Raw genomic sequence first — 19,353 nt, forward strand, 5'->3', positions numbered from 1 at the left:
CTTCACGTGAACTTCCTCTTCAAAGTCAAACAGCCCTAAGAATAAGGAAACATGTCGCCTGGCAGTAAATAAATATACACAACAGACGTCAGATGTCTGTCATTAGGCTTACAGACTACCTCTATATTTCACTACTACTTTACTTACTACTTTATTTACCCTCTCAATCTAAACATAACTGTTTCATCTTCTTACATGAAAGCATTCAGTTATTTTATTCTTGTGTATAACTTTAAAAAATAACACTGCAGAGTGGAAACAAATAACTTTTATGAATTCTTCAGGACCTCAAAAAAGAAGAAGTTTGTTCAAAGTCAGAACTTAAAGTACACGTAGGTAACGTTTGGAGCCCTCTGTCTTATAACTGCTCCAAACAGACATGTGGCTAATATAGTTTTAGATTTTACCCAAACGCAAACTCTGACATCAACATTTATATTCCAAATATTCCTCTTGAGACGTATATTTTATGTTTGACAGTACCAGTCAAAAGTTTGGACACACCTTCTCATTCAATAGTTTTTATTTATTTTAATTATTTCCTACATTGTATGGAATTATGGAATTAACAAAAAAGTGTTAAACAAACCAGAATATGTTTTATATTTTAGACTCTATAAAGTAGCTTCCTTTTGCCTTGATGACAGCTTTGGACACTCTCTCATTCTCTCAGTCAGCTTCATGAGGTGTCCAAACTTTTGACTGGAACTGTATGTATGATGACTATATGAAAATAAACTGATTTAAATATCTGTATTTTATTTGTCTTTCAGGAGAAGTTGTCATCACGATGAAAGAAGGCAGTGATGTTGTTTTACCCTGTTCCCTCAGCTCCAAGGAGAACATTGAGTCAAAGCTGTTTGACTGGATGAAAGACGGTGACAAGGAGGTGTTCATATATGATGGAGGCCTTATTCATGGTAACGGATATACAGGTCAAGATGATCAGTTTGAAGGTCGAGTCTCACATTTTCAAGATGAACTGAAGAACAGCAACGCCTCCATAAAGATCTCAAAGACCAAGGTGTCTGACAGTGGAGTCTACACCTGTATTTTTCCTCATCTTCAGCCCAGTCAGACGTTCCACATTCAGCTTGTTGTTGGTGAGTTCTCTCATGAAACACTTTGAGATGTTTCAGACACACATTTACTGTTAGGACTGGTTTCAGAGGCACAGATGGACTTTTATCAAACAGTCAGAATACACATGGTTGATGTTTGTGACTCATTACAGTTTCTATCAAACTGCACCATGAAATTTCAGCAGTCTGTTCTGGATGAAGTGAGCACCATCAGGTTTTCTACGTTACCAAGTTCATAATATTTCACTCTAACTCATGTTTTTATCTTTTTGATGGTTTCTCATAACTCATAAGGAGCTGATAAACCACTCTGAGGTTTCATCATTTGTGTTGATGTTCATGACGGATATAAACGGCTGGTTGGTGGTTGGGTGAGAGGTCAACCAATCAGAAATCAGAAGATGAAGCGCTGTTCTGCTCTGCAGTCCTCCTCCTCTGTATCAGCGGCTGCCGGGCTCCGGGCTTCTTACTGCTACAGGCTACGGGGAAATGACCGGACTCTGCTTCTAACTACGTGTTTAAAAACTTAAAAAGTACTGGACAGTTCTTTTTCAGTTATATGACGAGGAGACAAGCCCCGGTTCTGCTTCTTACAGGGATATTTCATTGTTTTTGAAGTGGGGTTGTATGAGTTTTATGTTACCAAGATACTAGCCACACTAGTTTGTGATCTGATGGTTTATCTTAATTCCCAAAGGTCTAGAGGGACTGTTACCAAGTCTAGCTTTTGACAGTTCAGTTTTCTCGGTTCATTGTGTGTAAACTGTAAACATTAGCTCACAGTTTACACACCTGCACCACCAGGTAACGTGGGAATCTCTCCTGTCCAGTTTAGCTAAGATATTTCTCCTCTTTTTCCTCCGATGCATTGAATCTCCTTTTCCTCTGTAAAATCCAGCTCATAATGGTGTCCACGTGTGACCGCAGTAAACGGTATGACATTGGCACTGTCAGAATCCCTCAGTATTAAGGTTAGTTGTATATTTGTTACTTTGAAGCTGCAGACCTGAACAGCTGATCAGTGCAGGCGGAGGAGCACGTCTGTGTTGCGTCCACAAATAATGCAAAAACAAACAGGCTTTCTGGTGTCACAGTGAGGTGTTGAATAAAATCACAAGTGGAGCGTACACCTAAACCGAGATGATTGCTCGGGTCAGAATCTTTCAAAATGAGCTGAATTACCTGGTAGGGCTGACCCGGTCTGCAGAAAATGTAGCCTGCTGCTGTTTCTCCTGTAGTCTCTCATTACAGGGGCCGAGCTGACCGGCAGCTGTTATGGCTAGTACAATTACTAGTGACATAAAACTCATACAACCCCACTTCAAAAACACTGAAATACCCCTGTAAGAATCCCATCTGAGAAATAAAACCCTGAGAGGAGGAGATGTGGATTCATTATATTACGCTCTGCTGTCCCTGCTGAGGGAACAAAACAATTAAAGTCCACACGTCTTTGAATGAACAGTTCATTAAAGGTAAATTGAAGTAAACATAGAGTTATTTATTGTATGTTCAGTCAATGTAGTACCCCTGACATGGTCATTGTGCGAGAACCAGTGTAAACAACTCTAGTGCTAACTTGTTGACACTGCTAGCAAACCAGCTTAGTAATAGCATCGCTCTTTTCACAGCCAGGCACCTTCATCCTGACAGTGTGGTGATAAAGTGTGATAAGTTAAGGAGAAGGTTTATATTTAGGGTTGAGGCTTGATTGTGAACTTTTGCAAGGGAGAGACGGTTTATAGTCTGAATGAATGGAAGCCGTCATGTTACTACTCTGCCCTCCAGGCTGCTGCGGTGGTCACGTGACTGAAAACTATGAATGGCTCAACAACCTGAACCCGGGGCAAGTTTATATGAAAAAGTTTATTCCAAAAGCTACATTTTCAATAAATGGACGCCACTTTACACATAACTTTACATTTCCAAAAGAGTACAGTGGCAAAATAACTGCGAATGCGCACTATGATCACAATATTTATGCTAGAGAACGTTAGCCAAAAACTGAGTGACTGATGGAGAAGACAGTTTGTATTGTACCCAGTATCTGTTGGGTTGGTAGTAATATATAATCTTACATCTACACAGTAGTGGATTATAAAATTACAAAAATTACAGTTCGAATTTAATTGTGTATAACTTACATCACCTTCGTTTATACGTCATCTTAATTTGAGTATTGATAAGGCTGCTACAATATAAACAGACCCATCTGAAATGAATTTACTGTATAAAAAAGATCATGAAAACAAGGGGAGGTGGGCAGAAATAAACTTTAGTTCAGGATAACATTCCTACACATTGAGAGCTTTTTCAGCATCATTATGACAGAAACAACGTGTTTTAGGGCCCCTGTTGTAATTTACGGTTTGACTCCTGGAGCGACCCGGTGTGACTCAGGTAGACAGTAGGGCAGAACGATTAATCAAATTCAAACCATAGACTGTAAAAAATATGGACGTAGTATCCGTGACGTCACCCATCTGTTTCTGAAGAGCTGTTTTGAGACCAATCGGCTGCGGCAGCCATATTGCTTCTGTCGAGCCAGTGTGACGTAAAGAGGCGGGCTTTGAGCCTCCTAGCCAACAGCTGCAGTGTTCCCACTGGCAGCTGTGCCTCTCATTGGAAGACTGGTAATCTCAATATCTTCGAAATTGCCGAATTAGAAAAAAATTCACCCCCCTCACAGTGAGAGGACATCGAGAAATTAGCTATTCAGACTACACTCATCTTTTGTACCAGGCTGTAAACATGTTTATTAATGCTGCAAAGATCGTCTTTTCCCCATTCATGTGTATGTGACTTCTGGTACTTCCGGAGCCAGCCTCAAGCGGATCCTCGATGAACTGCAGCTTTTAACACTTCCGCATTGACTCATATTTTTAGACCGGAGGTTGCCGCTTGATTCAAACCGACATTGCAATGTAATAGAATGCAATTTTCAAATCCCAAAGGCTGCGATTAAAAAAAAAAAAAAAAGTTTCATGTACACAGACGCAGCCTTACGTGACATGCATGCAGTAGGTGGCCGTAATGCACCTTTCAGCTGGTTTGCCGACGGCCAAAAATCTCAGAAGAACGAGACACGTGCGAGCGGAGGATGAAAAAAACAACTAAGTTTTGATTTGTTGTTCTGTTGTTGACATCTTTAAAAATGGCCTCAGCAGAAGAACCGATCATATTGAGGCGTACAAAATAATCAACACGCTGAATATCAACATGTGGAGCAGACTTATAAATAATCTCCGCAGACGCAGAGTCAGTGAAGACCCAGACAACATGTGGATTTACTGCAACAGGACAACTGAGCAGAATCATATTTTAGACCCACAGTGTCCAGTTTTCTGTCTACTGGTTCTTATTGAAAAAAAATAGAATGTTTACGTGGTCAGGTGTCAGCCGGGAGTGCAACCGGGTCAGAATCAGTCCAGCAGCAAAGAAAAAAAGACACCTGTCACCAGGGGTGCATCCATTGACTGTATAAAATATGGATATAGTTTCCGTGACGTCACCCATCTGTTCCTGAGGGCTGTTTTGAAGCCAATCGCAGCAGCCATATTGGAAATGCGGAACTCAACCAGGCAGAGTGTGACGTAGTGTGAGCCTCTTAGCCAACAGCTATGTGTTCCCGACCGGGAGTCACGTCAGTCATGTCCTTATTTGGGCAAAAACTTGAAATCTTAATATCTTCTGAATCGTCACGTTAGAAAAAAATTCACCCCCCGTACAGTGTGTGCCGATAGAGAGATTAGCTTCGTAGGGCCAAGCCATTTTTTGAACCAGGCTGTAAACATGTTTATTAATGCTGCAAAGATTGTCTGTTTCCCATTCATGTCTATGTGGTTTACGGTGTTTCTGCAGCCAGCCCCAAGCAGATTCTCAATGTATTGCAGTTTATAACACTTCCACGTGGGCTTAATCGTTTGAGACCGGAGGTTGCTGCTTGGGTGCATCTCGCTCGGTGGAAGTGAAGCTTTCAGCAGAGCGTCTGCCCCCTGGTGGCTGGCTGCAGTATAGGTCAAAAAATCTGTCTCCCCATGGGGGAGCAGTCAAACTTAAAAAAGAAATACACGTTGTACAAATGTTTCTCACATCTGTATGCTGTGGTGATATGTAGTTATTATTTGACTGTTTTGTGTTCAAGGCCTCTTTTTTCTGAAAAGTTTCTTTTCCATTAGATATTAGAGTTTAAAAAACGAGGTTTTACTTCCGGGTTTGCTTTGATTCACAGCCGCCGTAGAAGGAAACTTCAAAGGACACACAGTGTCTTGTGACGCTATGCTGTAGGGCGGAGCTCGTTACAGTGGCTTCGCAGAGGCGGAACAACGCTGTCAATTTTTATTTACAGTCTATGCCTGTCACTCAGCCGCAGCCCCCAGCTGAGCGTCTCCACTTTGCGCAACACCTTCAGTAAGCTGATTCACATCCAAACATGCTTTAAACTTAAAACACTTGTTTGGCAGAATTTAGTAGTAGTTTTGGTGAACGCTTACAAGACTGCAAGTCAAAGTATTTAGTAAGTTTACAACTCTAATTGAAGTAGATAAATAAACCGTCTTTCATATTAATTCACGCTTCATTTGCCTTTATCTTAACATAAGCCGAGCCTATGAGAAAGAACAGTTTGTGTATAATAAATCTGAGATTGTTATTATAATACAGATTGATTTATTGCTTGTGTTTGTTGAAAAATACATAAGAGGACCTTGAAAAAAGAATCACATATTAAATCGCAATCGCAATATTAAGGAAAATAATCGCAATTCGATTATTTTCCAAAATCGTTCAGCCCTAGTAGACAGGTACCCCACAGCCGGGATGGTCCCAAGCTCGTCAAGCTGTGACAAAGTTCCTCAAGAAGCTCTGGAAGCGTATATCCTCCGGCCTCCAGGGGAAGGCAGTGAGATTAATAATGCGTTTGTCCCTCCGTGATATGTCATGACGGTTGTGACAGCAAACATGCCGCTGTTTGGATCTGCAACGTCTTTGAGACTTCCACAATAGATTAAACAGCAGTAACGAGTTACTTCAGTCATACCTGATGACAGAACTGCAAGGCAAAAACAAATGCTGCTGGTATCTAGGAGACAGACCCCTCGCGATGATATTCGCGCAAGAAACAGACGCAAATTTTTCACTCGCATTTGGTGTGAATGCACCATCAGACAGCAAAGAGCTTCTGTGTCGTTGGTCTGAGCTGCTGGCGGTCAGTGCAACTTTTTGCCCCTATCTGCCTTGCTGTCATTTCCTCCTTCGATGGACAGTGTCCTTCAGGGATATGACCTCTCGATCCAGCATCAGGCAAGGCTTGAGCACGGCAATGCTGACTCCCTCTCCTGGCGCCCTGTCCTGCATTTGAGTGTTGTTCCTGCTGGAGACGGGTGGAGTGGTTCAGCTGGTTCAGACCATCACCAACGAAGAGGAATGCTCCTCTCCAACTCCTGAACAAAGAGATAGGAACAGGGTGCTGATCTATCACTGGTGTTGGTAAGAGGCTGTCTAAAGGCTGGACAGTGTAATGGTCAAAAGTGTCACTACAAGGACCCAAGGTCAGGTCCTACCATTGTCAGTGACACACCTTGGAGCTCCACGATGGCTTGCTGTACCAGAGATGGCAGGCTCCATGCCGAGGATGAAACCTCTTCCCCATGCTCTGCACCCAAGTACTCTAGATGGTCTATGGCTCGGTGGGGGCTGGACACTACGGCAACCCCAAGACCCTCCACAGCCTTAGAGGGCAGTTCTACTGGCCAGGCTGTTGATGTGGAGCTGTATGTGCACTGTTGTGTTGCCTCACTGCAGCAGTGCTTGGTGGGGCCCCAATGGAGCAGGTTGAGGGGTCATTTTGGGGGCATTCCCAGTCACAAAGCCAAAACTGAAAGATATCCTGATTATATGAAAGGAGGAGAGATGGTGAACCAATGCCAAATGTGTTTTCTGACTCTCTGACTCTATTCGTTTAGAACAAACACAAACCAGTCTCATCTGTTAATATGCTGAAAGCTTATTAAGCTAGTTTGTAACCACAAAAACTCTCTAACCTTTGTTATATACTTTCTTTTTTCAGAGTGTGTCTTAAAGGACAGAGCAGCAGAAAACATCCCAGGTGAGTCCTGATTGATGAATTCAGTTTCTACCTCTTCCAGGTGTGTGCTGACTCTCGCCCCACAAGAATGACGCCATTAACAAACCTTGAAGATTTACAATACTGCATATTACCTTCCATTTATCACGCTTTTTTTAAGACTCATTACACATAACAAACTTTCAATTCACAGTCACTTGAATTGCATGATTAATTGACCTTAAAATTGCATGGAAAATGTACAAATCTCAGAATCCTGAGATTTAAAGCTGGAGTAGGACATGTTATTTTGATACATTTTTATCAATCACTAGCAAAAAGCTATGTATAAATCGATAGGGAGTAATACACAAAGTGATCCAACACTGAGATGAGAAATCTCAGTTGTCTGTGTCAGCAGCTAGACTGCAATAAGTTCGTCCAATCATTCATTCGCCACCGAGCGCAAGGATTGGCTGACCGGCCGGATGACCTGTGACATGCCGAAAGACACACCTACTGTTTACAGGAGTGCGCGTGACCTGACTGAGATTGTCATCAACAGGCTGTTCACTAACACAGAACACCTGATAAACATGTCAGAGAGAGAGAAACTGACGATTTTAAACCAACTTCTGCCCTCAACTTCTGCCGCTACACAGAGCAAGAAGAGGAAGACTGTGATGGAAAAGGAGACGACTTAAAAACGCTGAATGAAGATACAAACAAGAGAATATTCGGGATGCATTTCTGAGACAGCTGAAGGATTAGAAGGGTCTCTAAAGCGACGCCATGGTTACTGATTTTCTACTGGACAGGTAATCATGTCATTTCATTTGTCTTTGTGTTCATGGTTTAGTTCATCTATGAGACAGCTAGCGATAACTTCGGCTAATGCTAGCGGCCTGCTAACGGCTTGTAGCTATGTTTACAGAGACCTGTATCAGTCTGTTAGCTGCTAGCTCTTCTGTTGCTCTGCATCAGCATGAATGGGATGTTGTATAAAGTCTACATGCTGTCTTGTCTGTGTTTTCATAGCAACGAGAAGGAAACATCAACGTCCACACCGTTAAAACACGGGACGCAGAGGCTCGCGTGAGCTGGGGGGATGCCCAAGAAGAGAAACAGGAGGCCGGATGATCCACGCCAACATGTTTACCTTCAACAGCCATTATTTTTATTTCTGTAATAAATACATTTTCTAATAAAAGTAAATGTAAAACAACTCTTTGATATTGCAATTATTTGTTTATAATGTTGTATGTTACTTGATATGGACTTAACTATTTTGCAATTTGAAGAGAGAAGGCCAGTGTAAATTTAAAGATTTATTTAACAAATGTATACACAGCACACTCAAGTATTTTTTTACATGAAGATAAATATAAAATATATACAAAGGAACTAAAGGGTCACCATAAAAGTATTGTATGTAATCATGTCATAGTTTCATTCACTCCTAACTGAAACCTTTATACTGTCCATGTGGAAGGGTCACGGATTTTCCAGATACAGCAACAAGGTATTACTACTCTATGACCTGCACCAAGTGCTCCATGCTGCCAGGCAACAACCTGTCTGTGCAGCATGGCGGAACTTTCTGTTGCTGTCCCCAGGATCTGGAGCTTGTCCCCAGTCGTTGCTCTCCCTCTCACTCGTATGGCTCTGCCTTGCACTCGACCCCGGTCTCGTCCTCTCCTCGACCTGAGGTGCTTGGCTCAGGATCGTAATCAGCAGTCATCATGAGAGCTCTAACAAGCACAAAAAACAGTCAATATGTTGAAGTTCCAACACGAAAATGAAGACTGTCAACAATGGTGAACGCTAATAAATATATAGGCACTGTAGCCGTCTAGTAACTAAACATCATGACATGCAATGCTAAATCAAAATAAACATGTCTAGCCAGGAGTTATTAGCCTGGCAGCAACAACTTACTCTAGCTGTATTCAGATGATAAAAACACACAAGTAAAGCTAACATGCAAGCTATGCTGTGCATTCTAACTAGTTACATTATTTTCAATGTGGTAATATAAGCGGTTTACTTACATGGGAAATAGACATATTTTCCTTCCATGAAAATAAAGTAAATCGCTCTCTGCTCCACAGCTAGCTATCGTGACGTCATCCTCCAGCTGTAGCCTGCCACAGCGCGTTCATGTGTTTGGAGGCGTGTCCCTCCCCTCTCCCTACAGGCTGCCCTGAAGGAGGGGGAGGGCTCTGTTCGGCTGTGTGCTTTCAAAATCAAGCTAACTGCTGCGGCTTTCTCAGGATCTACTACTCCAGCTTTAAGACAGAATTTAAAAAAATTGTCTGATCAGAAAACAGGATCCTTGGCTTCCTGTCTGTCTCCTTTTTATATGTAAAGACAAATACATGAGCAGATATGTGCTTACAAATGAATCACATCTTTACATTTCTAATGACCTAAATAATCTTTTATTTACACTTTGTTTACAGGTGTATCCATGAGACCATCTGTCATGGCACAGTACAGAAAGGGTCACTTTCTGCTGCAGTGTGAGGTTCATGGAGCTTCTCCTAAACCTAAAGTAGAGTGGAGGGACAGTTCTGGAAACATCCTTCAGTCTAAAGAAGCACCGGTCAGGGAAAGAGGAGGCAGCTACGACATCATCCTCCAAACTACTGAGACCAAGACCGACCACTACAGCTGTGTAGTTACACAGGAGGAGATTTGTCATCAGGTCGATGGCAGCGTCTTTGTGCACTTCCAGGGTGAGATTCTTGTAAAAGTGTTTACTGTGTTCAGACTAAACTGAGAGCTTTTCACTCAAACATTGACCCAAGACAGGAGATAAAAGAGAGCATGAGAGTGGTCTGATAATAGATAACACACACAATCACACACACACAATCACACACACACAATCACACACACACACACAAACACACACACACACACACACACACACACACACACACAATCACAAACAATCTCTCTCACACACACACACACACACACACACACACACACTCCTAGCTATTTAAAGCGTACTGTTGGGGTTTACTATGAAGCAGGAGTTTATGTTTTAAAGGTCCATGTTCCCCTCATTTCTAGCTCTGCCTTTTGGTTCCTTTATGTTTGTAGAGTCTCAAACGTCCCTCTCAGTGTAAACAGCATGAACACATGTTATCATCACACTAATTTATTCCTTCTCACATGAATCCTAAAGCATCTAAAACCAGCTGCTGCTCCCCTACACAGAGTTAGAGCTGACAGTAAGATTTCACTTTCCTCTAATTTAGAGACATTTGATTAAAACAAGAGAAAAAAGAAAAGTAGAAAAGATTAAACGGATCGATCGCTTAAACCACAGCCACCACCTAGCTGCCTGAATAACATGCTGTTCAATGAAGCTGCATCAAAGAAAAAGCTCTGTGTCAATGAAAGTAAAGGGATCACGACGTGTTTGAGTCCAGATATCACATAACTTTAACAACCAGTGTTTTATATTTCATACAAGCTCCATGAAACTTGAGTTATAACGAAATTTGATATGATTTGATTTCAACAAAATATATTTTAACACATCAAATGTAGCGTAAAGATTAAAGTGTGGTCCAAACGTCTTCACTGTTTCTCTGATTCTTCATGATGTGAGTTGGAGAAAGTATTTAAAACTGTAAATGGTTATAGATTGTCATTAGAAATTATACAGATCAAAATTGGACTTAAAAGAGAGAGGTAAATATACTTTATAAAGCTGCTGCAGACTTAAAGGTGTTGTTTTGTGTTCACTAGGGATGGGTACCTTTCACATTTGAACCGATACGGTACCGATACCAGGTACCTGGGAATCGGTACCGGTACTCAACGGTTCCAATTTTCGGTACTTGTGTGTGTTTATGTGGTAATAAATGTTAATTTGTTGAATAATAAAATTTCAATTTTTTTTTATTTAACATATTTATTTCATTTAACATGAAATGAACAGAAACAGGATTATATAGGTGATTAGATACATTAGCTGACAAGTGCTCGTGGCGTCTAATTGCTCTTCTGGTAGTTTATCAATGAACACACGTGACATGAAAACGTCAGTTCTCCGTCTCTTTATAATAACAGGACACACAACTTACTTGTTGGGTATTCACGCACACAGGAACGGTTATAACAAGGGCAGGTAGTCGGAGAGAGAGAGTCCTTCTCAACTTAATCCACCTGCAGCTCTGTCTCACAGTGAGTGCAGTGAGTCAGCTGCAGGCTCCGTTGGGCGCGCTCCCGCGCAGATGCAGAGAGCAGAGACGTCCACCCGATCAGTCTCAAACTTTATTACAGGCTGAAAGTATGGAAAATCGCCTACTCTTCCACTCCCTCACAGTCACAAGGATGCCGAAACATGGTACCGTTTGATTCTACGTGAATCGGTACTTGGTAGTACCGATGGAATTCGGTCGATACCTATAAAAGTACCGAATTCGGTACCCATCCCTAGTGTTCACAGGAGCAAAGCCGTCTTGTCGTGGTGAGTTTCACTCTTTTGTTTTAATATTCAAATAGTTTAATTTGTGTGTGTTATTTTCTTTTTAACATTTAATGTGGGTACGGACTGAAAGCAAACTGGGATGAAGATAGCTGCTCGATATAACAACATTTAGTTTCTGGATCAGAAAAAAGTGTGTAATTCAGCGTTTGTCCACTAGAGGGTGCTGTCAGGTTAAATTCCTCTCTGTTTAAGGTGATCTTTATTCATGTTATTGTAAGGACTGCTTCTTCTTCTTCTTCTTCTTCTTCTTCTTCTTCTTCTTCTTCTGTGGTTTTAATGATTAAACAGTGGTAGAAAGTCTTGTCTCAGAAAAAGGACGAAGATCCAACATCATCCTCCTCTCCACGGAGAGCTAAACTCAATCCGAGCTGTGTGCTGCAGCCGAGCAGGAGCAAAGTGAGCATCAGATCAGAGCTAACATCACAGTTCCTAGTCACATTCATCCAGAGCTGCTTTCATCTGCACACACACTGAGAGTTCAGGAGGACGCTCACCTGCAGCTGTTCTCTTTGAGTCACCTGACACCTCCAATCTGCTCTCTGTCACATGAACACACACTCTGACTGATACACACACTTTCTCTTTTCTGTTTCAGGGTCCTGCACTGGATGGATGGTTTCTACTTGGATTTTACTTCTTCTTCTTCTTCTTCTTCTTATAGCAGGATACTTCTTTCGCAGAAAGGTAAGTTTAAATCTTGAGTTGTTTTGACGTATTCATGTTAAGGGGACATCAGAACAAACTCTTTATGTGTCTCCTGTTTGGATCCTTGTCAGTAGTTTTATGTTGTCAGACGTGCAGTATTCAGTTTGTATCACACTCAGAGGATCCTCTAGTTAAAGGGTTAACAGCACACAGCTCTAATGTTTAGAGTGTGTACGACCACATGATGTTAGTTAAGCTTTGGGTGGAGTTGATATGAGTAGATCTCTTTCTTTCACAAGCTTTGGTGCTTTTTGATGCTACTGAACAGGATATTGTATTGTACAGTTTTGAAGCATGAGGTGATGAAAAGAATCAAAGTATCAAACATTTTGACAACCTTACAGGCCACCGTATGAAATATGAGGATCACAGATTTGATGTATATCTGCTGGAGTAATCCCCCAACTTCATCAACAATCAGTGACTTTACAAATTCCGAGAGACGTCATGTACATTACACACGAAGCACAACAGCATAACTTGATTCTTCAAATCTACAGACACGAGGATAGCATCCATATCAGTTAGATCAGATCACTTGTGATTTTCTTGAATGTAAAGACTTTGTTTTTTGTTTCTGCAGGTAAAAAGGAGACGGTCGCCCAACGTAAACGCGCACCAAAATGCAGAGTCTGAAGGGATCCAGGTGGAGCAGTTGCTGAGTAATGGTAAAGTAGTGCTGGGTGATATGGCCTCAAATCATCATATCATCATCTTTATTATTATTATTATTATTTGATTGTTTTTTGCCATCATATGTCATTGACATGGTTTGTACTGTAAATATTTTTAACTATTAAAACAAGGATATTTTTTTCTAATGAATGAAAAATCTGTTGGTGAGTAACTGTCAGAGAGAGTAAGGACGTTCTTCTGCTGAATTAATTTAATCTTTAATAAATCACTGAGGGATGAACTGAGGAGTTTCTTCAGGTCGTGTATTTGTGACAGAGCAGTAACTCATATCTGATGCATATCTCCAGTTTGAGTGTGTTAGCTGATTTATTTACAGTTTCTTTATTTCCTCTTAAAGATATTTTCTTTAAACGATCAAGATCTAATAATCTTTCCAAAATAAAACATGAAGCCAATAAACTCAGGATAAACTCCAACAACACACTGACACACTCAGTAACTCTTTCATGTCACACACCTCGCTCAGATCACCTGAAGCCTTACAGACACCATGCGCCAAGGCTCCACCCAGTGTGTAAGGGCCATTTCAAGATGTTTGTGTGTGTGTGTGTGTGTGTGTGTGTAGGACATTAAGTTGTCCACTAGGGGTCTCCCCTGTTCAGTACACATGCATATTTAGGTAGGAACCTTTCATCAGGTATCAGGTGTTGTTAGACGGTGAGCACAAAAAGTTTTTGACCGCAAACGTGCCGCAACGCCGGGACGCTGGCAAGGTGAAATGTGAAATAATAGCGTTTTATGGTTTTGATGGACACCGTGTTGGATCTTGCATGTTGACACGAGTGGAGAAAAGACGGTGAACAATAAAACATTCGTAATTGCAACCTGAAGACGTCAGGATCTTATTTTCACAAGACACATGGGCAAGAGCGCGTCAATTATGTTTAAGCCCGTCTGGGCAGCCCCTCAGTGGCTTTAAGTTTTAGGCTTAGCCGCTACACAGTGTTTAGTGTTGGTATTATATCCAGATTCACATGATGCTGCTCGTGTTAGCTTGTGTCTCATTGAGCCATGACATGCAAGAACATAAGTTTGTCTCAAACAGGAAACTTTAGGAGAATAAAAACATCCCTGAACTTTTGATCTAACTCACAAAGAACCATCACTGCACCATTAAAGTGAATCAAGCTGCACATTCAGGATTTACAAAGAAGTTAATATTCATTACATATCACCAAAACTGAAATTATGTGTAATCTCATTCTGTGTTTATTCTTACAGGTGAAAATCAGAGTTAAAGAGGAGAGAGGAGCTTTAAAGGGACCATCTGTGAGCTGAAGTGTGTGTTTGTATCTCCTTCTTTAAAAATTGAAACTGATTACTGCAGAGGTTGTGTTCACACACACTCTCCTGATAGGTGCCTTTGTGTGTGTTTGCTCAAATTTAAACCAATATCAGCTCCTTCTTTTTATTGCTTTTTTACTGCATCATGCTTGAATGTGAAGAAATGAGAATATCTCTGAAGCCAAAAACATTTTTTCATAAACTGTTTGAAAAAAAGAGAGACTTTGTTCTCTGGTTGTAAACAGATGAAATATGCAGGTTTTAGTTCCTGATAGTGAAAACTGAGATGGACTGTAGGAAGTGAGAATTCTCTGAGCTCACAGATATGTGTTGTTGTTTTTATATCTCAGAGTAACCCTTAATGTTTTGTTTCTGAATAAGAAATGTTGTGTCAGTATGAGGGACACATTAAAAACAGACTTAGAGAATAAAGTTGTAATGTCTAAAGGGTGAAGTGTTAAGAAAAATAAAGCTGTAACATAACTAATAAGGAGTTTTAATTATTAGATTTTTAAACGTGTTAACAGTTTGATAATAGACTGCCCGTCTTAAATAAACTCAGTTTGTTAGTTAACCTTTTCAGAGTCCTGATAAATATGACAGTGTGGTGCTGATGGAGCAAAAGTTATAGTGAGTTTTTTATGAAGCCTTCTCTAAAGTATGACTTTATAAGATGATCCATGTTCCTCAGTTTAGTGCAGGAGGCTGGCTGCTCTTCAGATATTCACCTTTAAAATAACAAACAGGATAAACATTGTTTCCTCTCAATGTTCGACTCATTCTCATCACATTACGACTTTATTCTCAAAATCCATCAATCTGTTTTTAATGTGGCCTTTATTCTTTGCTCTGCTGCTTGTGCCTTATATATCAATAGTTATATTAGTGTATATTTATCATGAAGTTATCACTCTTTGAATGTTTCCCTGTTTCTGTAAATGTCTTGTTAAAGAATGTTTCTATTCTGTGTTGTGTGCTGTTACAGCTCTTACCTCCAGAGAAAATAATTTGTGTCCTCTCTATGAATAGTTTTAGAGAAGATGAACTTTATGTTAAAATGAATTCAAGAGACTTTTAGCTTAGCTTAGCATGAAGACTGAAACAGTAGCTTTAAGCTAACTAGCCGTCTCTACAGGTGAACAAAGATCAGCAGTGACTTTTCAGGTTGTTGTGAACTCTGTGTGTTAACTGATCAACCAGCAGAGACTCTAAGAAGTACACAAAGACAAGTTCATGAATTTAATTTAATGTTTATTTTATCTCATTTGAACTTGACTCTTTGGAGATACTCTCTTTGGTATATTGATGCTGATGAATTGTAGCTTGTTGAATAATATTCAGACTTCACCGGTCATTGGATCTGTAGGTGTTGAGAGGTAACTCTAGATTATTGTTGTATAAAGAGTGTCAGAGGAAGTGCAGGGAGCAGGTTGGAGAGGATGATTGGATTAACTCAGGACTTTAACTTTGACCTGATATTTTTGTCTGATTCACATCTTCACCTGAATTTATCAAAGTAGTGTTTGCTCCTAAATCCAACCAAACCAGGAGTGTTGATTTAAGAAACGCTCAGTTTGAGCTGAAAGTTCCTCTTTGGTCTCACAGGAAGACACTAACAGCAGTCTCACAGTAGGGTTAGTAAGAGGACAGAGCCCACTAATGTCCCCCCATGATGGACCAGACAAGACTGCCCTGTTAACAAATATAAAGGAACCTAGCAAGACCGGTGACATCATCTTTCTCCTCCCCTCTCCGGTCAATGTTTTTATATTCAAAGGCTGTTTGATCTGCATGCAGTAGAAAAAGATAGTTAACGATCAGTTCACGTAGTTATAATCACAACTTCACGCTCAATAGAGGAGCTTCTGATAGATGAGGTTGAGTCTAACTTGTGTTTGTAGAGCATGGACTGAATACAGATGGTGTTTATGCTGAGTGAAATGTGTTTATCATTATCGTTCTTCTACTTTGTTATTGCTTTTATAACTTTGAACAGGTTCTTTACTTTGAATCAGAAAAGATTAAATAATGTTTCTTATGTCTTTCATTGAGGGAAGACAATCAGAGCTTTGGTTTCTGTGGTCAGCAGAGGGCGCTGTTGTTTTGTAGTTTGTTCCCAGCAGAATCAGTATGCTCTGAGGACCCCCCCCCCCCCCCCCCCCCCCCCCCCCGCAGAGTTTACATCTCCCTCTGGAGGAGTCCCCGTGTCAGATAGGCCTTCAGCAGGTTCTGAATCCACCTTAAGGGCTCCTCCCAGCTGGACATGAACCTAAAATCTTGAGAGAGAGGAGCCCAGTAGGATCCTAATCAGATACCCGAACATCCTTGTTTGTCTCCTTTAGTCGTAGTGTCAGCTCTGAGCTCTCTCAGGCTGAAGTCGTGTTTCATAAAGAAGTTTAAAGACTCTTAAATGTAACGTCGTCACGTTAGAGGCACCAAGAGGGCCTCAAGTTTTCTGAGTTTGATCTTTAATGTGAATAATAACAGAAAGAAAACTGCAGCGGTCATTTATTTTTTAGCGGTTGTTGTTGTAGTTCTCATTTTGTCCACAAGAGGCTGAGGTGCATGCTCTACATCAGCTGTGTGTCCTGGGCCTCTTCTTTTCAAGTCTCCCCTAGATAATTAGGAACGTTCTTTTATTCGCCCAACGCGTGTTTATTAGATTTAGTTCCTGTAATCCAGCTCTCTGTTGGGATTAGTATAATCCTGATTTTGTTGATCAGAGTAATCCTAATCCTAATCAGAAGTTTTCAACAACACAAAGTTTTGTCATGATGAAAACAGGGTTTGTGTTACCTGATTTGATTTGATTTTGTAATCCTTTTGAACAACCCATTCTCAATATTTGATCCAATCTGATCAGATTACCTTTGGACATCTCTACCCCATAGATTACCTTCAAAAAGGTCACTATTGACCAGATCAGTATTATTAATTACTAAAGGAAGATAAGTACACATAGTGACTCTTCCAGTTTTGTATCTTTCTTTTAAATGCAGATAAAGAGTTTTTATGTTTCCTTCCAGAAGAGTTCATGTTTGTACCTGCTCTCTGTAGAGACTGTTAATTATGTGTAAGCAGGTTCTCAGTCGTTATTAAAAACTAATGTGATGTTCTAAGTAAGTAAAGTTTATTGATTTAGCACTTTTCCCAGAGGAAAGTCACAAAGTGCTTTACAAAGACGAGACAAACGGAAAATAAATCCAATAAAACGGATAGGCAGCATAAAAGGTGAAGTGTTTAGACAATCCATTAAAACCATTCAAAGTTGAACAGGAGTGTAACAACGTTTTGGTTTCTGCAGAGCTGCAACACAAGTTTTTACTCACTTTCCTCTCAGCTTCAGTTATGCACTTGTTTTGATTTGCTTTGCTATGATTTATGCATTTGTTTAAATGTTTATATTTGTTGCTTTAATAAAATAATAAAGTTATTCTTTGTGCTGTGACTTTGTTGATGTTTTTAACTTAAAGCTCTGTTAGGAGTTGTAGCTAGTTATGAAACAGACTGAAGCTAATATCATTTCCACTTAAAGAATAAAGTGTTTATAAATTATTCGTATTGATCACAATCAGAGGTGCTGCAGGGTTTATGTCAGATGAAGTGATTAACAACATGCTGCCAAATCAGCCTTTTACACAATAAATGTTACATTTGACTGTTATGTTGTTCACATGAGACACAAATAACATTATTTTATCACTTTATTCACGTGTATTTTAACACCAGAATATTTTGTGTTTACTCACATAATTTGTTTAAATATTAATAATAATAGTATATTTTATTCATGGGCGCCTTTCAGGACACGCAAGGTCACCTTACCAATGTAACAATAATACAAAACAATATGAAAAAAGAACTCGATAAAACAAACAATATACAATATAAAAGAACACAACGAATGGAAGGGTGAAATGCAATAAAAAGGTACATGTGAGGAGTTTACAGAGAATATGCTGTTCTAAGAAGGATGGTTTTGAGGCGGGATTTGAAAGTTGGAAGAGAGTCTGAGTTACAGATGGTTAGGGGTAAGGGGTTCCAGAGACTAGGGGCTGCACGGCTGAAAGTTCGAGATTCCATGGTGGTTAGGCGAGCATGAGGTACAGTGAGGAGCATGGAGGAAGAGGATCTTAGAGTGCGGGTAGGTGTGTATGTTTGAAGGAGATCAGAAAGGTATGGAGGTGAGAGGTTATGGAGAGCTTTAAATGTGAGCAGAAGGATCTTAAAGTCTATGCAGTATTTGACAGGCAGCCAGTGGGGTTGTTGTAGGACAGGGGTGATGTGTTCGATGGAAGGGGTTCTGGTTATGATCCAAGCAGCTGAATTCTGGACCAGTTGAAGTTTATGGAGAAGTTTGTGGGGAAGACCGAAGAGGAGGGAGTTGCAATAGTCAATACGGGAGGTGACCAGGGAATTGACGAGAATAGCGGTGCTGTTAGGTGTGAGGGACGGGCGGAGGGGGTTGATATTTCGAGGTGAAAATAAGCAGACCAGGTGACATTATTGATATGGGCTTCAAAGGAGAGTGTACTGACCATCAGCATGTCAAACGGCGTGTTCGTGAGTACCCAAAGACACGTTAATGGTTCTAATTTGGGCAGTGCTCACTTGCTAGTACAATCGTTAGCTTGAATCAGGTGACAGACAACTCAAAAGATAATCCAATCCTCTTCCTCACTTTTCACCAGGTGAGCTTTTTTTAAAAATATTTTTTCGATCTCCGTGCTAATTGGCCATCATGGTGCAAATGATTCCCTGAAGATCAGATATTTTTAACGTAAGTAGTGCATTGAACAAGTCGTGAATTTGCATCACAAGACAAAAACGCATAGCTAATCGTGTCTTTATGTTGCCTTTACATGTTAACAGTTAAGAATTGTTTTATTCGTGTCCTGTGTGAACGCATTAGAGGACTGCAGGATGAGATTTTATTGTTAAAGGGGACATATCACGCTTTTTTCATCAATATATATTGGTCTAAGAGGTCCCCAAAACATGTCTTTAAAGTT

General features: G+C 40.4%; 1 protein-coding gene across 2 annotated transcripts; it reads left to right on the top strand.

Moving 5' to 3' along the window:
* Window positions 1-779: 779 nt before the first annotated feature.
* On the top strand, window positions 780-17,774 carry LOC117831891 (butyrophilin subfamily 1 member A1-like). 2 transcript variants are annotated; one of them, XM_034710822.1, is made up of 6 exons: window positions 780-1,103; window positions 7,150-7,188; window positions 9,609-9,884; window positions 12,252-12,340; window positions 12,945-13,029; window positions 14,279-17,774. In XM_034710822.1, the coding sequence occupies exons 1-6, from the start codon at window positions 791-793 to the stop codon at window positions 14,293-14,295; spliced, it is 819 nt and encodes a 272-aa protein (XP_034566713.1). In that variant the 5' UTR covers window positions 780-790; the 3' UTR covers window positions 14,296-17,774. The 2 variants fall into 2 exon arrangements, 1 of the variants encoding a protein (XP_034566713.1); XR_004635116.1 differs by lacking the exons at window positions 780-1,103; window positions 7,150-7,188; window positions 9,609-9,884 and adding an exon at window positions 11,370-11,635.
* Window positions 17,775-19,353: the final 1,579 nt, after the last annotated feature.

The sequence above is a fragment of the Notolabrus celidotus genome, chromosome 1 (assembly GCF_009762535.1).
Source record: "Notolabrus celidotus isolate fNotCel1 chromosome 1, fNotCel1.pri, whole genome shotgun sequence".
Lineage (NCBI taxonomy): Eukaryota > Metazoa > Chordata > Actinopteri > Labriformes > Labridae > Notolabrus > Notolabrus celidotus.